The 18,771-nt window shown below is 36.7% G+C and overlaps 1 protein-coding gene across 1 annotated transcript; it reads left to right on the top strand.

Annotated features, from left to right (window-relative positions):
- The first annotated feature begins 3,185 nt into the window (after nt 1–3,185).
- si:dkey-24p1.6 (protein sel-1 homolog 3) lies at nt 3,186–18,042 on the top strand. Its single transcript, XM_058633471.1, has 23 exons — nt 3,186–3,327; nt 4,841–5,327; nt 6,304–6,430; nt 6,517–6,638; nt 6,740–6,855; nt 6,951–7,012; nt 7,093–7,225; nt 7,316–7,442; nt 8,672–8,809; nt 9,378–9,574; nt 10,832–11,011; nt 11,131–11,250; nt 12,153–12,293; nt 13,216–13,278; nt 13,378–13,551; nt 14,698–14,825; nt 15,086–15,169; nt 15,271–15,361; nt 15,899–15,986; nt 16,091–16,200; nt 16,953–17,080; nt 17,174–17,276; nt 17,745–18,042. Exons 1-23 carry the CDS (start codon nt 3,271–3,273, stop codon nt 17,838–17,840), a joined length of 3,072 nt encoding a protein of 1,023 aa, XP_058489454.1. The 5' UTR covers nt 3,186–3,270; the 3' UTR covers nt 17,841–18,042.
- The last annotated feature ends 729 nt before the right edge of the window (nt 18,043–18,771 follow it).

The raw sequence follows: 18,771 nt of genomic DNA, 5'->3' as shown, positions 1-18,771 counted from the left end.
CCAAACTTTGGGTTAAACGTTGAACTTCCAAATCTTTTCTGGCATCGGTAGAACTTCAGGCTGGGTATTGAACTTCAGTTTATGTGTGGTATTGATCTAATTTTGGGTTTCATATAAGATTTCAAAACTTTTGTTGTATTGGCAAAACTTCAGGCTTGGTGTGGAACTTAAATTTGTTTGTTGTATCGACCAAACCTTGGGTTTAGTGTTGAACTTCGATACATTTGTGGGATCAACAGAACTTTGGGCTGGGTATTGAACTCCAATTTGGCAGGCTATCAAATTTCAGTACTTAAGTGGTATCGACCAAACTTTGGGGTTTAGCTTTGAACTTCAGTATGTTTGTGGGTTTGACAGAACTTCGGGCTGGGTATTCAGCTGTGGTATTGACCGAATTTTGGGTGTCATATAAGATTTCAAAAACATTTGTTGTATGGGCAGAACTTCAGGCTTGGCTTTGATTTTCCATTGTGTTTGTGGTGTTGGCGAAACACCACAAACGCACTGTGTATCAAACTTCAACATGTTTGTGGCATTGACTGAACTTCAAGCTACGTATGAAACCTAAATTTGTTTGTGTTATCGACCGATCTTGGGCTCTGCCGTCAAACTTCAATACATTAGGGGTATCGTCTAAAGTTTGGCCTGGGTAATGAGCTTCATTTAGCTTGTGGTATTGACCGAACTTCGGGTTTCCTATGGATTGATTTTCATTGCGTTTGTGGTGTTGGCTGAACACCACAAACAGACTGGGTATCAAACTTCGATACAGTAGGGGTATCAGCCAAACTTTGCGCTGGGTAATGAACTTCATCTAGTTTGTGGTATTGACCGAACCCTGGGGGGTTTCCTATCGAGCTCCAATACATTTTAGTAATGACTGAATTTCAGGCTGGGTATCAAACTTATAATAATTATTTGTCAACGGCAGTTAGCATGCAGCATACCGCTAAGCGCTAAGTCTCAAAGGTTTTACCGTAATGTTTTTGTTGGGTACAACTGAGGGATTGGTATCAAATTCCAGGTATCGATCGATACCTTATCAAAAAAACAAAAATACCCAGCTCTAATGGGTTAGACACTGAATTGTCCACACACACAATTTCTGTAATCGTATCATCAGTATGTTTACATCTGTTACAGGTAATCCCTCTCCTCGGATTACCACGGCAGAGAACACAGTGCCAGTTTTTGAGTATCGGCGGCTTCGTAGGAGCACTTGAACTATGCATCAGTAGTTGTAGGTGATTACTAAAGTAGTACGGACACCATTATGGAGAAGTCTTAGCGGTGCTCCGGATCAATGAACAACCAAAAAGTGCTGCAGAAGACGAGTCGGCCGTCCCCAGCCTCGTAATGTAACCGGTGGTTTGGATGTGAAAGACACGTTAACAATGTCACTGAGAAGAAACCAGGTGTTTAAAAAATAATAATAATTTCCTAATGGTACTTTTATAAAGTGTTTGTACCTCTTTTGCACGACAGAGCTGTAAATGGATTATGCCATCTGAATGTGTGCAAGTCTAAGTGTGTGTGACTGTGTGTGTGTGTGTCCGTCTGCACCCAGCACAATGCACTGTAACGTTGATGCATGTCAACTGCTGTAACGATAAAAACCTATATTGGGTTTGAAGAGCAGCTTAAGCTCTTGTTACTCCTGTTTTTTTCTTTCTTCTTCTCCTTCTCTTTGTCTTCACTCTGAGCTTCTATTTATGAAACACACACAGTATATTTGTACAGAGAAAATGATAATTTTGCATCTTCTGTGATGGTCTAGACTTTTATTGAACTCCTGCATGAGAGCAATAAACTATTTTGAATGAAAGCAGTGCTGTTTTTCATACATTTTCACAACGATTCTAACAATGAACGGCTATTTTCTTAATTATCTATAAATACTGAGTGTCTATAACTGTCCAATAGTGTGCTTGACAGGCTTCACACTTGATAGGTGACTTACAAAGAGCACCAGTGTGTATAGTGCCGGCTTTGGTGGTGTTAGAATAAGAATTGTAAGAGATATTGGTCGAAGTGGATTATTCCAGCTTCTCCCTTTTAGAGGTCGTTGCAGTGGATCATCTGCCTCCATCTTGTCCTCTCGCTTGTGTCCTCTTCTGCTACACCAGCTATCCTCATGTCTTGTGTCACTTCATCCACAGACCTTCTCTGTGGTCTTCTTGGTTTCCTCCAGCTCCATCTTCAACGTCCTTTGTCCAATGAGAATTTCTCATGAATTTTTTAGTTTTTTGGGGCTGTAATTGTATTTTTCTACTCTACTTTTTCTGTGCTAGGTTCAGCACTGTTTGGAAAAGAGACACGTGAGATTTCTGCTCGTCTATTAATCACATAACTGTTGGAACGGTTCACTTGACGGGCTTCAAACTCGGCAGGTGACTCACTAAGAAATGCAATCATACACTCAGGGTTCCCACAATCATAAAATTCCTGGAAATGGTTAGGAATTAAGTGAATGTGTGTATATATGTATATGTATATGTATATATATATATATATATATATATATATATATGTATACGTTGTACATATGTATATGTTGTACGCAAGTGTGCAGTGGGTAGAATTCCCTCCAGAATCTTGGACACTGAAAAAGATGAAACTTCTAAATTTGTTCTATGGAGGAAAAAAAATCCCGCAACTAAACCAATTAGAAACCAATTTAAGTTAAAAATGATTAGAATAGTTTGTTGTTAAATAAGGAGTTGATTAATAGTCAATTACCATCAGCAAATAAATTAATCATCAGCTATTTTGATCATCAGTTAATTTTTTTCCCACAATGAATCTTTAAAAAGCTTTTAAACCTTGTTTTTAATTTAACACAAAATGATAAGTCAGTTGTCAAAGTTGGTAAACAATGCACTTATTGTTTCATAACTGTAGGGGCTCTGGGTATTTCTCTACATATCACTTTCAGGAAAACGTTTCAGTCGCTTTGAAACTGTAGATTTAAAGGTTTTTTAAACGAATCTCGAAGATGAAGGTGAAAAATAATAAATCCAAACAGATGAATGAATCACATAGCATTGATATGTTCATTGAAAAAAATAAATAAAAAGCTAAGCTCCTCCCTCACTAACTACAGTGTGTGTGTAAGAGTTGGGTGGAGGGATGTGCAGGTAAATATTGACCAAAGCTTCAACAGGACTGAAGGTGGAGCAGGATGAGGTCCGGATGTCGAGGCTCCTCGTTTCTCTTTGGCTCTTAAATCTTTCTTTTTTTTAAGGGAAATATTAATGAAGAGTCTGGAACATGGATTTCCGCACACTGTTCAAATACCTGTGTCATGTGCTTTTCCTCGGCGTGCAGGTAAGAGCTGGTTCCACTTCTTCATCCCTGGGAACATCTCTGCGTCCTTCTGCTCGTAAAGTGTAAGGATTTTATGACATGAAATGATGTGACTGGCTTTAGTTTTTTTTACATGAAATTGGACAAATACAAATTAAATCAAGGTTCCTGTTAAGTTAAGTTAAGTATAAGGGGAGGTAACACTAAATACTTAAGTCACTTAAGTTTATTCTCAGTAAATTTTACAAACTCCCATAAGCAGAACAGTTGCGCCACTGTCTAAAACTGAGTTTGTTTGTTAGAAAAGGAAATATTTACACAAGCAAATACTGTACTGTTCCGGAAGATTCCACAATTAGCACGAGACAGGGTGGAAAGTCGTGGTTCACCACTTTGTCAAAAGACAAACAATTGACAGTTGGTTCAGAGATCATGTTAATATAATTTAGATCTTTGGACACACTGCTGTATGTGCGTGAACATCGAGGCCTCAATACTGAGGGTCATACAGTATAATACTGCATATGCTGTTTATTATATGTAAATGTCTCTTCTTATGTGAAAGTCTTATCCTACAGTTTGTCCTACATCATCATCGCCATCAAGGCCATTCTTGTATGAAGTTACCTTATTAAAGAGTTATTAAAAGTAAAAGTACAATTATGTTACCAGAAAATGACTTTGGTAGAAGTTAAAGTCACTTTTTTTTAATAATATTACTTAAGTAAAAGTAAAGTTTATGACATTTACTGTACTTAAGTATCAAAAGTAGTTTTTTTTTATATAAAATGTAGTAAAAGTATTAAAAAAAAGCTCTATATAAAAGAAGCTCTATATAAATACAGACCATAATACCACCTCTTCTTCTGATTTAATTTGGTAGTAACGAGTAACAAAGAAAGTTTGAGGAAATGTCGTGGAGTATAATTTAAAACATAGCTTTGTTATGTTACAACACTGATTTTAACATATTTTATCCAATCCCATTTTATTCAATCTCTTGTAATCTCATTTTAATCTGCTGCTCTGACTCTGTAAATCTCCCTTTTGTGGACTCTCTTAACTTATCAAACCTCATGTAATCACATCTTAATTTCTGCTTTAACATTAAACACTCTTATTTTATTTAATCTAATTTTATCCCATGTCATCCCATTTTAGCCAATCTCTTGTAATCTCAGTTTAAGTGCTGCTGTAACACCGTAAATGTCTTATCTATTTCCTCTTATTTAAATTTATTTTTATTTCAGCTCGTCTGAGCTTTTCCTGTTTCATGTCATCTTAAAGTATTTTATTTATCACTTTAATAAGAACTAATAAATAATTTCCTCTTATCTTACCTCACCTTTACTTATCTTCTTTCATCTGATCTCATCAAACCTCATGTAATCCCAATTTAATTTCCACTTTAGCACTGTAAAAACTCTTAGCTCATTTTATATCATCTCATTTTATCTTATCAAATCTATCAGTGTGACCTCTGACTCATGGACGGAGCATCTCATGTGTGTCTGTGTCTTCTCTCCGAGTCCAGGTGACCTGGGCTGTAGACGAGGTGACGTTGCTGAATCCTCCACAGGAGCCTCGTCCACACCACCCTCTGAAGGTCCTTTACTCCTGCGATGAAGAAGGAGCCTCAGTGCATCTGGACTGTGTCGTCGTCTTTGACACTGGCGTCGTTTCCACACTGCGGCTCAGGCGGTGGCGCTGCGTCCCCGGCGACGCTAAAACCAGGACTGTGCGGCTGAACCTGCCGGACTGGCTGGTGTACCAGGCTGATGGGATTGTTCCAGACTCTCAGTGGGTGTTGAGCTGTATGCTGAGGGCCTCACTCAGGTACAGCAAAGATGAGGATGATGAGGATGATGAGGATGATGTTGCAGCTCAGGCTGTGGCAGATTTGCAGCCCAGGCCTTTTTTCAGTCGACCTGTCAAACAACACCAACTCTGCTTTGACTGGAGCCAAGAGATGCAGCGATTAAATCAGGGCTTTTTAAGGAAACAGTGTCCTCTGGAGAAAGGTACGGTGGATTTAAAGATGTGATATGCAACATTTCTGCAGTAAAGAAGACTCTTAATCCATAGAAATACAAAGGGATAAATAAGAAAGTGTTGAAATGTAATTTCCGTCACCTATTTAATTAATTTCACCATCTATCTATCTATCTATCTATCTATCTATCTATCTATCTATCTATCTGATCTGGCTGATAGCAGCTAGCAAACTACAAAGCTAGCTAGATCTATCTATCTATCTGATAGCAGCTAGCTAACTACAAAGCTAGCTATATCTATCTATCTATCTATCTATATATATATATCTGATAGCAGCTAGCTAACTACAAAGCTAGCTCTATCTATCTATCTATCTATCTATCTATCTGATAGCAGCTAGCTAACGACAAAGCTAGTTAGAGCTATCTATCTATCTATCTATCTATCTATCTATCTATCTATCTATCTATCTATCTATCTATCTGATAGCAGCTAGCTAACTACAAAGCTAGTTAGAGCTATCTATCTATCATCTATCTATCTATCTATCTATCTAGCTATCTATCTAGCTATCTAGCTATCTATCCATCTATCTATATATCTATCTGGTAGCAGCTAGCTAACTACAAAGCTAGCTAGATCTAGCTATCTATCTATCTATCTGATAGCAGCTAGCTAACTACAATGCTAGCTAGATCTATCTGTCTGTCTGTCTATCTATCTATCTATCTATCTATCCATCCATCCATCTATCTATCTATCTGGTAGCAGCTAGCTAACTACAAAGCTAGCTAGATCTATCCATCTATCCATCTATCTATCTATCTATCTATCTATCTATCTATCTATCTATCTATCTGATAGCAGCTAGCTAACCAATATGCTAGCTAGATCTATCTATCAATCTATCTATCTGTCTGTCTGTCTGTCTGTCTATCTATCTATCTATCTATCTATCAAACAAGCTCTTAATCTGGATCAAAAATTGTTTGTGTTGTTCAGAAACCGTGCGTCTGCTGTCGTCCATTTTTGCTTCGACTGGAGAGAACTTTGGCGTCACCAGGACGTTGAGCCCTCACAGCAGCGACGTCCTGGAGAATTTACGTTTAAAGGCCGTCTTATTCCCGTGGTGAGACGACAAACTTCTCACCAAGCTGTGCCGCGTGGGTCAAACTTAAATCCAGTGTTGTGTAAATGTGTGTTTTTGTTGTCCAGGTGTTTGATCTCCATGTGGATATTTGTGAGCAGACACTGCCAGGACGCCTTGTGCGGAGTGTTTCATCACATCGACTCTGGCAATAACTACATCACACCCACTCTGCTCCTCACTAACTCAGGTCTACTCTTTATTTTCAATGTATTTTTGTGTCAATGTGTAAAATGAACTTGTGTATGTGTGTGTTCATATGAGTTAAAGTGTCACACGGTCACGTTACAGGTGAGCTGCACATCCAGCTGAGTGGAGAGTCTGGACAATCGTCCGCCTTCCTCTCCATGTTCAAGGTGCCTCTGAGTGAGTGGTGTCAGCTCAGTCTGACGCTTCAGGGGAGAACAGTGAGTTTGATAATGAGGATTATTTCATATTACTGCATGAAAATGTAAAATAAAGGTTGTAAATAAATAACAAAATGGTGGCTGTCGTATCTCAGGTGACCTTGTCCATGCTGTGCATGGGTCAGCAACAGAGAACGGCCGTATCTAAAGAGTACGAGTAAGTCAACACGATTTACTCACTTTAAATGTCTTAACAGAAATGAATAAAAATGCTCTTTCGTCCCTCGTGTCCTCCAGGCTGAGACACGCGATGAGACTGGACGACACGGAGGGATATTTTGTGATTGGAGGAGGGAAATTTGTCAAAGGTGTTGAAGGATATTTTGGACCTGTGGTTTACTATCGTCACAGAATATCACATCACAGTGAGGTAACGTTCTGTCTGCACTGTTTCTCTTTATATCTGCTCTTCCTTTGTTTTTTAATATCGGTCCGTTTTAATGAGTTCTCTCCTCTTCAGTCTGACGCTGTGATTCCAGACGTGATCAGAGACGTGAACCTCGACACATGGACACAGACGTGTCGAGCGTTTCGTCTGGAGATAAACACAAAGATCAGTGGCTACGCTCTCCACGCCAGACAGTCTGGTAGTATACATCCATAAATATGTAGTTGTACTATAGCAGCAGTAATAATAGTAGTAATAGTATTGTAGTAATAATAGTAGTAGAAGTAGTATAGTAGTAATAATGGAGGGTGGAGTGGCTCAGTGTTTAAGACCGGTACCCTGTGTGCGAAAGACATCGTGGTCGCAATGGTCGCATGTTCAACTCCACCCCTGGCTGATTGTACTCAATTCCATTGTAAGTCGCTTTGGATAAAAGCGTCTGCTAAATGACATGTAATGTAATGTAATGTAATAATAGTAGAAGTAGTAGTAGTATTAATAATAGTAGAAGTAGTAGTAGTAGTAGTAGTTGTAGTAGTAGTAGTAGTAGTAGTAGTAAAGTAGTGATAATAGTAGTAATAGTAGTAGTAGTATAGTGTTAATAATAATAATAATAATAATAATAGTAGTAGTAGTAGTAGTAATAATAATACTAGTAGTAGTAGTAGCACTAGTTGTTGTACTAGCTGTTGTGGTAGTAGTATTAGTCTAGTAGTGGTAATAATAGTAGTTAAGATTAGTAATAGTAGTAGTAGTAGCACTAGTTGTTGTGGTAGTAATATTAGTATAGTAGTGGTAATAATAGTATTAGTTGCAGTGGTAGTAGTAGTAATAATAGTAGTAGCTGCAGTCGTAGTATTGGTAATAGCAGTATTAGTATTAGCAGTAATAGTAGTATTAGTAGTAATAGAAGTAGTAATAATGTTGTAGTAGTAGTTGTAGTAGTAGTACTAATGGTAGTAGTAGTATTAGTATAGTAGTGGTGGTAATAATAGTAGTAGTATTAGTTGTTGTTGTAGTATTAGTAGTCGTAGTAATAATAGTAGTAGTTGTAGTAGTAGTAGTAAAGTAGTGGTGGTAATAATAGTAGTAGTTGCAGTAGTAGTATTAGTAATAGTAGTAATAGTAGTGGTGGTGGTAGTAGTAGTATTAGTATAGTAGTTGTAGTATAATAGTTGTAGTAGTCATAGTAGTTGTTGTTGTTGCAGTAGTAGTTGTATAGTAGTGGTGGTAATAATAGTAGTAGTTGCACTAGTAGTATTAGTAATAGTAGTTGTTGTAGTAATAGTACAGTATAGTAATGTAATAGTAGTATATAGTAGTAATAGTAGGAGTATTTGTAGTTGTAGTAGTAGGCTTCTTTGTCCACCAGATGGTGCTACAACAACTATGTCCTCTTGAGTATAACTGTCAATGATGTTTCTCCAGAGACTTGTCCTGATGTTTTTCATGAGTGGATGATGAAGGACAGACGTCCATCACAGTCCCAGTGTGAGCAGTGGGAGACAACTGTGCCCCGAAGACGACGAGCAGCCAAACTGTCCAAGATATTAGTTTTTAAACATGGTAAGACATAGATATTTGTGTGATTAAGGCACCCATAGGCAGATTTTTATTCATATTTTTTATTTTTTATTTTTTTATTTGTGTTCCTCCACTGTCCTTCCAGTAGACGGCGCCCTAGGCGACGGTCTCTATGGCAGTCAAGTGAAAAAAAGTTGAAAGAACAATGTTTATCATGATATTTCACATAATTTCAAAATAAAGGTGTTTGTTTTGACAAATAGTTCACAAGATAAACATGTATATGATGCAAAATTAATATATTAATAAAAAAAACAGTTTGAATTTGAGACTTCTGATGTAGATACTCAATTAGTTAACTTTTTATTAGATTTCCTTATTTATCGGTTTGATAAATGAATAATAAACCTAATTTTATGATGGAAAAAAATCAGCAAATTTGTTTTTTTACTCAAAAAATCTCTCTGGTGACTTGTGACTGTGGGATTTACTAAAATGTGGCACTTTTGGCCTCTGGTTGAAGGTTTGAGTAAATTTTAATGACACAGGTTGAATTTGTGGTAAACGAATGCACCTACTTATCATGGTTATGGTTTTGTCTGTCTTTCAGGAGGAAAAAGAGTGAGTCTGTCCTCTGTGGGTCGAGCTCTGTTCACGTTATCTCTGCGTAAACTGGACAGCGTTGCAGCGGTCAGCAGGGTTCTCCCTCTGCTGCTGCAGGCCGGCTGTTTGTCTGACCACAGAGCTCTGCACATGGCGTCTGTGCTCTACAGCAGCGGCTTCGGAGTCAGGAAACAACTCAATAGGGTCAGTGTGTGATATTTTTTTTTTGCTTTTCCATCAGTGATAGTATAGACTTTGGTTCCAAGCGAGCTGAGCCGATACTAAAATGTGACGTCAACAGACTGATTGTCGTCACGGGGAGAGTCGTGAGTGCGACGTCCGACACGAGAATCAAAGCTGAACAATGCCGAACTGTAGATCAGTTAAAAAAGACTTAAAAATCATGAAAACGTGTTCATCTAACAACGTGTAGCAAAGGAAATGTCTAAAATCTCAATATTTAACACAGGAGTCTGGTGTATTTAGCGACAGCAGTGCTGAAAGCCGACGATCGTGAGCAGGATCACGACCCACTATGCCGTATTTTTACATATGGAACTTTACCTGCTCATAGTTATTACCATCTTTACATAAACATGACAACATTCATAATACATAGAAAACTTAGTCTGATGGTAGTGCCGGTGCCATATGAATAATTTATGTATATCAAAGTAGTTTCAGCTCATGGTTGATTATGATTTGGATTAATATTAGTTTTGATGATTTGACTGCATTTAAAAGTGTTAGGTTAGGTTATTTAACTGTTATTTAATTCATATTTGCACAATATTTGTTGTACTCAAGCATTGGTATTTCATTTAAAATGACACAATTTGATTCTTATGGGATAGGAAATATGAGCACCTGTAGCTTTAAAGGGATCAGGGTTGAAGTTCAGTGAAGGTGTGGGGGTACATCAAAAAAAAACTGTAGACAGGAAGTTGCAGGAAGACAAACTGCCCATGAAAACTAGTTGTATTACTTTGAATCATACTTTATACAGTATACTATGATTTTGCAGTATTTATACGACATAAATCTTACGTAAGTATTAGTATATTTTATTGTAGTTGTAAAATATACTGTTGTACGTTTGTTGTACTGTATATTTTCCTATTTAAATACTGCGTTGTACTGTCATGCCCCATTAGTTATGTCATAAAAAAGTGTATTACAGTCTTTATAATGATGCCACTTCACAGTAATTATGTTTATCACGTGCCTAACTCTTATGGGATTTTCCTGTATTTGTCATATCTACAATGATTTTACAATATAACACAAGAATATGATGTTATATTGTGTATTATCACAGTTAAAACCTGTGAAATAATACTTTCACAGGTGATTTATTGTGAAAGTTACTTTTATATCCTGTTGAATCCTGGAAATTATTTATTCTTAAGTGATCAAATGTCCACTTGTATTTGTCCCTCTTGTCCCCGTGTTTGTTGTCAGGCGTGGCGTCTCTCTCTGTTGGCGGCTCAGGACAAAGACAGACTGTCTCTCCTGCGTCTCGGTCACCTGCATCACCAAGGACTTCACGGTCTTCCCGCAGACATTGACGTGGCGTACGCTTATTACGCAAACATCGCCAAACAGACAACGGTTGACCGGCAGAATCCTTCACCAGAGCAGGTCATTTAAAGAAATGTACACACATTTTATTTAGACCTGAAATCTAATCTAATCTAATCTAAGTCTCATCTACAGTGTAGTTTGACAATGACATGACTTTCTGTCTTTTTCTCTTGCAGAAATTTGTCGAGGCCGTTTACTTGAACAACGAGGAGGCACTGAAACATCAGACCAAAGAGAACCATCATCTGTTCCAGTGGCTGAAGCATGAGGCTGGCAGAGGAGTCACTCAAGCTGAGGTACAAGAAAAAGTCCCGTCATAAAGATTAAGATTAAGAGTTCATTTTCTTACAATATCTTTGTCATTGTGCAACAAAAGGAAGATGTAGAAGTTCTGTCAGTGTATACTGTTTATACAAACATGTGGTTATTATTATTACACCTGTTTTAATTCAAAGCACAGAAAAACATCTCTGGATTATTATATCTGCAAATTAAGAAAACACGTGCACACATACAGTACATAGTAGATATTACATATTGTACTGCAAATCAAATTTATTATATATACACAGAAGAGGAATGTTTTTGGAAACAACATTTAAACAATAAAAAGGTCAGAATTCTGAGATTAAAGTCAGAATTGAAAAAAATGAAATAATTCTGACCGCTGACTTTTTTATCAAAATTCTGACATTAAAGTCAGAATTATGACTAAAAAATAAATAAATCCTGATTTTGATCTCAGAATTCTGAGTTTAATTCAGAATACAGAATTCTGAGAAGGAAAAAGTCAGAATTCAAAGATTTAATCTCAGAATTCTAAAATAAAATTCAGAATTCAAAAATGTAATAATTCTGACTCTAATATCAGAAGTCAAAAACTTGTGTAAAACTAAAAATTTTATTGTTACTTATTATATTATATATTTGACAAATAACAAACTCACTTAGTATAACTTAACGTCTTAATCAAGAAATAATCATGAACTTTTCATTTTATCTGTTTTTCTGTTTGTTTGTTTTTTGTAAAACAGTGAGTTTGAAAATACACGGTTAAAGAGCTTCTACATTCTGGTGTATTAACCATTACAGAAATGGATATTTTAAGTGTGTCTTCACAAAAGAATCTTATCATTGGGTAAAAATAGAAAGAGATTATGTCTTGAAGACATGCAATAATCCAGCATTTGTCTTGCAGCATGCAGTGGCTCGCATGCTGTTCTGGGGTCAGCAGGGAGTTGCTCCTGACATCAGCAAAGCTGTGAAACATTATGAGAGGGGAGCGGTTCAGTGGAAAGATCCACAGTCCATGTACGACTACGGCATCGTCCTGCTGCAGGTCACTGTTCACACAATTCATTCACCCATTCATGCACCTTAAAAATAAAGTTACGTTAATGTCCCTTGAGCCCAAAAATGTCTCCATAAAAAAATTAAGCTAAAAAAACTGTATAAATTATTATTATTATTATTTAGTTTTTTTTAAACTAAAATCAATCTTTTCATACATATAAAATATTAGTGAATTATTATTATTATTATTATTTTTTACCATTTTACCATTTTGTCATGATGCACCTCCATTTTATGGCCTAAAAACACAATAAATTATTTATTTTAAATGTACAAACTGGATTATTTACGGTTTGATTATTGCAGCCTGGTATATGTGACAGATTAGCAGCAGAAAAAAATGAAGCTATAGAAATAGTATAAATTATTATAATTATTTAATTTTATTTTTTAAATGGTTTAAATCAACATCAGTCATTTTCATACGTATCAAATATGAATGTTTTTTGTTTTGTTTAAAACTTAAATTGTCAAGTTTTGTCACGATATACCTCCATTTTATGATCTAAAAAACACAATAAATTATTTATTTTCAACATACTGGCATATTGCTAATATTGAGCACAAAAATGTCTTCAAAAATTAAGCTACAATTTTTTTTTAACAACATCAGTCCTTTTCATACATATCAAATGTGGATTGCCATGTTTTGTCATAATGCACCTCCATTCCCTGGTTTAAAAAAAATATTTTAGTCAAATTTAATGTCATAATTGCTGATTATTTTTGCCCAAACCTGGAAATGATGATGTTCTCAAATGTCTGGTGTTGTCCACAAACCAAAAATGATTCAGTTTTCATGATATTTTTTGTCAAATGGAGCAAAGAATCCTGAAAGTATTCACATTTAAGACACGGAAAACTCACAGAACTTGTTTTAATTAAAAAAAAAACATATTTCTCTGCAGGGACGCGGAGTCAAGAAGGATGTTCCAAAAGCTGTCACGTTCCTCAAGAAAGCAATGGAGCAGGTTATTTGTTGTTTAAATGTTAATCACAGAAACACGTCTGTTGTCAGTTTTGTTCTTTTTGTTTTCTGTGTGCGCGCTGAAATAATCTGTCCCCTGCAGGGTTTTGTTCCCGCCTTCAATGCTCTGGCCTGGTATTACGAGACCTTTGAGCAGGACTATGAAAAGGCCGTGCAGCTGTGGGAACAGGCAGATCTGCTACAGAGTCCAGACGCTGCTCTGAACCTGGGGGTGATGTATTTACAGGGTCTCTATCCAGGAAGAGCCGCCGACACGGTCAGTTCAACTCTGTTTACTCACCGAAATCACACAGAATATCACTGAAAACCACAATGTCGTCAAAAATAATATGCTTTTAAACTGTTTTACTCTTATTCCTTTTATTTACTTACTTTTATTTTAAGTTTTATTTGTCGTATTTTTATGCTTTTGGAATTTCAGGGCTCGAGGATAATTATTATTTTCATAACTGATTAATCTGTCTATTATTTTCTTATTTGGTCCATAAAATGTTAAAGGTTAAACAAAAATTATTCAGTTTTAATTGTCAGTTTTTTGTCAAACGGAGCAAAGAAAACAGAAAATATTCACATTTAAGAAGCTGAAAAATCAGAAAACTGATTCATCAAATATCAAAATAGTTGAAACTATGTTTAGTGATTGATTTACAATTAATTGATTAATCATCACAGCCAAATGTATTTTATAGTTCTTTTAAAATTGATTATTCTTGTTTTTTTTAATTTATTATCCATATTCAAAGAGCAGCAGGGGTTGTTCTTAAATATTAACTTGACCTTTGACCTTTCATTTGACCTCATTCCCTGAAGACGTGAACATATTGATCACAGTTACTTCGAAATATGTTTAAAAAAAAAAGTGCGTAACATGTAACATAAGAATGTGTTGGTTTTTTTAGTGAACGTTATTAAGTGGAAAAACTAGAATTTTAATCAGATTCTAATTTTATATCACAATGTCCTGGAATGACTGGAAAGATGCAGGCGCCCCCTTGTGGTGGAAACAACTTAAACAGCTATTTCAAGTCATGTGTAACAATTATGCCAATTTAAGATAATAATACAGTAATGGAAATATCAACTTATTATCAGTGCTTTTATTTGTATTTTAATGCCATGGTTCTCAACCTGTGGGACGTGTACCATCAGTGGTACGAGAGCTTCCTCTGGTGGTACCTGGAGCAAAGTACATAGAAAATGAAACTAATATTAATAAATAATAATAATTAGAGCCACCTGATCGCTAGCTATACCTGTGTTTTAAGTATATGTGAGGAAGAGAAGGATGATGAGAGAATAAATCTGCCACCTGTGAAAAGTCTGTAGCTTATTTATTTGCTCGACTTACTGTATTTACACCAGTGTATTTTAACATTTAAACATTGTTTTTTTCTCCACACAGTTCATGGCGTATAAGTATTATTTGAAGGCAGCAGAGCGAGGTCACATCAGAGGAGCGTTTCTCCTGGCAGAAATGCGGAGCACAGGTTTACCAGGCTTCGTCAACAGACGTCCTGCAGACGCCGTTATGTGAGTCACTGACTCTTTTGTTTTTACAGTGAAGGTAAATCTGAGGTTTTCTTGTCTGGAAACTTCTCTTCTACCGCTTTATCCTCCACATGAGCGTCACTTTTGCCAGTCCAGTCTGTACATCACAATAAAAAAAAACATTTAAGATGCATTTATTCAAGTAAATAATGTGGCAAACATAATTACTACCGCCACATGTCAGCTGCGGTTCGGCTCCAGCTTGACGTGTACCTAATAAAGTGGCTGTTAACTGCGTGCAGGTGGGCGAAGTGGGCGTCGGAACACAACGGTTACCTGGGCAGTGTCTTAAGAAAAGCCTTGGATTCGTATCTCATCGGCGACGTGTAATTATCTCCTGATTTTTCTCTCCATGTACAAAATACTTCTAATTATTATGATGACGATTATTATGATTATTATTGTCGTTATTATGGCTTTTCACCAGGTTCAGCTCACTGTTGTATTACCTGATGGCGGCTGAGTCGGGATACACAGTCGCACAATTCAACGTGGCGTACATCTGTGAACAAAACCCGGTGAGTTATACAACATTTTTACGTTATATACGCGACTTTACAGTCATTTAAACTTTGTTTTCTCTTCTTTTTGAGAAATAAAGTTGGGAAACTTAAAATAAAAAACGGGAATATTTCATTTATTTATTCACTTGAATCTTTATATTAAAGATTTTTGATATTAGTGTTTTTGCACATGAAAATATCCTATAACTGTAACTCATCATTGATTATTATTCATTAGTGTTCGGTCCATAAAATGAACCTTTAAATTAAAGACAGAGAATATTGAATATGATTGTTGGTATTAAGGAGAGACTGTTTTTATATGTTACATCACACCTTGCACCATTTTTACACAGCGGAACCATAAATAATAACATTTATGATAAAGTAAGACTAAGATTTAAGGCGCAGGAGATACAAATACAAACAATCAAAAAAAGCACATGATAATGTACTATAACTGTATTATTGTTAATTATTACATATTATAATTTTGTCTGTTGAAAATAAAATAAAAATAAACAAGTATTATTTTCATTTCCATGTCAATAGGGAAGTTTTCTGGATCCAGGTTTTGCCTCTCTGTGTATGTGCAGATATTATAATCTGTCGCTGCAAAGTCAAAAACCAGACACTTACGGTAAAAAAAAACCCACTTTTGTTTACGTTTAAACTTTAATTTGCAGGTGATTTGAAAATCACAAATTCAAGTGATTTTTTTTCATGTGACCCTCGTCTCCCCAGCTTTTATCAAAATGGGTGACCTGTTCTACGAGGGTCAGGTCAAAGGTCAGAAGGACTTGTCGGCGGCAGCAGAGATGTACAAACAGGCAGCGCTGAGGAAGCAGCCACAGGTCTGTGTTTCGTACAAAATCACCGCTCTGACAGCGAGTGAATGAATGCGCATTTTAAAAGGTGATTTCCTGTGAAGGTAAAAATGTGTTACAACAGCAGCCTCTAGTGTTTAAAATGGGCACTGCAACAAGAGGAGAGCGAGGGCTCATACCCTCTGGTTTTCCTGAACGGAAAATCACTTCAGAAGAATTGTTTTCTTATAGAAACGATGTCACTTATTCTAGCCTAATACAAGATAACACAACCTCGAATATCTACGGTGGCCTGGAAGTGCAAACAAATCCCCAAAACAAATCAACAAAAGCCACAATTCTGACGAAAAGGGAAACATACATTTTAAAAAACACAATTTTACAAGATGCAAAACTTACAATTCCCCAAAAACAAATGTTTCGATCTTATGTAGCACCACTTCCTCTCAACCTGGCTTTCAAAATAAGAGCCACTCTCTTTGTCCTTTTTACTACTTTTTATGTCAAACTTTTGCAATAACGTTCACTGTATGAGTTAATTCAATAAAATAAAATTAATGTTTTAATGTCACTCCATGTTTATTTGTTAAATTAAATATTATGTGTCTTACTGTCAAAACAAAAAACAACTTCCGGGTCACTTGCAGTGTTTGGTACGATCCCTTTTTCTTAAGGACTGTGGCTTTTATACAAGTTTCACGTTTTTTATCCTGATTCAGATTCAAATTTTTTTCTTATAGTTTGCACCTTTAATTCCCACTGTTGTTCTTCTTCTGCAGGGATGGTACAACCTGGGCCTCCTGACAGAAGAAGGGTACAGACTCCCTCTGTCACTGCTGACCGAGCTCGGCCTCTCAGATTTGTTCCTGCTCGACCAAAGTCTGCTTCTGAGTGTTTTATACAAACGGTTTGTTGACTTGTGTTTGTGACGTGAAAGTGCAGCATCACATGAATCTGTGAGTAAATTGATGTTGTTTTATTTTTTTATTCTGTCATAAAGATGCAGAGACTCAGAGGACACGGACTCCTACCTGCCGTGCAGCCTCGCCCTCTTCAAGGTCCATCTTCAGTTGTTCCAAAAGGAACATAGTGCTGCTATTAAGGTCGGTGTTAAAAGCCTTAATTACATTTTCTTAATGTCTATAATGCACTTTCTATTTTATCTTTTTTATAGTGTTATTGTTACATTTGTTCTATATTGTACTTTCACATCACATGGAAATGCATGTTTATTATTTATTTCCTTTGTCTTTACTGTCTTTGCTGCTGTGACTGAAATTTCACAAATTCAATCTGATTTAAAAACAATTTAGTGCTTTTTGCTCGGGCGAGTTAATATAGTTGGTTATGATAATATCATTATTGCCTATAGTTTTTTTTTTAAATTTTCTCAATAACAACAATAATTATAATAATAGAGGTGTATGATGATGATGATAATTCACAGAGTGCTGGTGAAGATGTACCTTGTTATTTCACCTCACTGACTAAATAAATAAAACACCAGCAGGTAAACAAACACATCACTGCAGACGTGACCGTGGTCTTCACTTTCTCGTTATCGCCCACAGATCTCCATCGCCGTTGCCATGGTTGCGGCTCCAACAATGTTCTTGCTCATCCGCGGCACGTTCAGGAGACGAGTTCTGTCTGCGGCGGAGCCGTGAGTCTCATCAGGCTCCACAGAGGACAAAAAGAAACTGCAAAGTCACCGTCCACACACAGTGACGCGGAGATATCTCGTCATCAAACACACAAAGACTGGGATGGATTATTATCACAGTGATGGATTGAGCTTGTTTTATTTAATCTGAAATGTTTTGTATTGTTTAACTTTAAATTAGCTCGACTGAACAATAAAGAGCCTTGGTAAAAGTGCTGTGTCATGGTGTTTTCAGTGATATAAATAGATAACGATACTTTTTTTTTAGTTTCAAACTAATTTTTGAAAGATTTCTTTTCATGACAGGTGGTCTCATAAATGTGTCAAGTGCTGAATCTTGTTCTCTTTGAGGAGAGCTGCTCCGTTTGTCACTACACTGTCGTGTAATAAAGGCTGCTGTCGTTAACTGCGTCGCTGAGACGAAGATGAACGACGAGTGCTGCGGGCCTGACAGCTGTCGCCTCACCATGAGTCTCGTCTCGTCTCGTCTTCCTTTTTAAGAGCTGACAGAAGAACAAATGAAATTTCTTCTTGTCTTATTCACACGGGCGTCATATTTGACTCTGAGCTTGGTTTTAATCCACATGTTAAAGCAAGTAGTTAAAACAGGTTTTTATCATCTTAAGGATGTCGCCAGATATCTGCCCAATTTCTCTCAACGCATGCTTTTATCTCACACCATCAGCTACTCCAGAACTCTGCTGCTCGTGTGTTGACGAGGACCAGAAAGAGACTGTGTCTTGTCCTTCCTCTTTCCTCTCCTCTGTCCCCCATTTTTCCTTTCACCCCAACCTGTCTAGGCAGATGGCCGCACATCTTTAAATCTGGTTCTGTCAGAGATTTCTTCCTGTTCAAAGAGAGTTGTTTACCCCCACTGATGCCTCTAGTGCTTGGTCATTGTGTGAACTGTTGGGCTTTCTCTTCTCTCTATGATA

Source organism: Solea solea, chromosome 7 (genome assembly GCF_958295425.1).
Source record: "Solea solea chromosome 7, fSolSol10.1, whole genome shotgun sequence".
Classification (NCBI taxonomy): domain Eukaryota; kingdom Metazoa; phylum Chordata; class Actinopteri; order Pleuronectiformes; family Soleidae; genus Solea; species Solea solea.
The sequence above is the reverse complement of the archived record's forward strand: the minus strand, read 5'-3'. Positions and strand labels throughout refer to the sequence as shown.

Excerpts from the sequence above, each read along its gene's own strand:
- si:dkey-24p1.6 (XM_058633471.1), top strand. The coding sequence starts at position 3,271 with ATGGATTTCCGCACACTGTTCAAATACCTGTGTCATGTGCTTTTCCTC. Across the intron at positions 13,552-14,697 it reads CAGGAAGAGCCGCCGACACG|TTCATGGCGTATAAGTATTA; the intron begins GTCAGTTCAACT and ends TTCTCCACACAG. Across the intron at positions 17,277-17,744 it reads AACATAGTGCTGCTATTAAG|ATCTCCATCGCCGTTGCCAT; the intron begins GTCGGTGTTAAA and ends TATCGCCCACAG.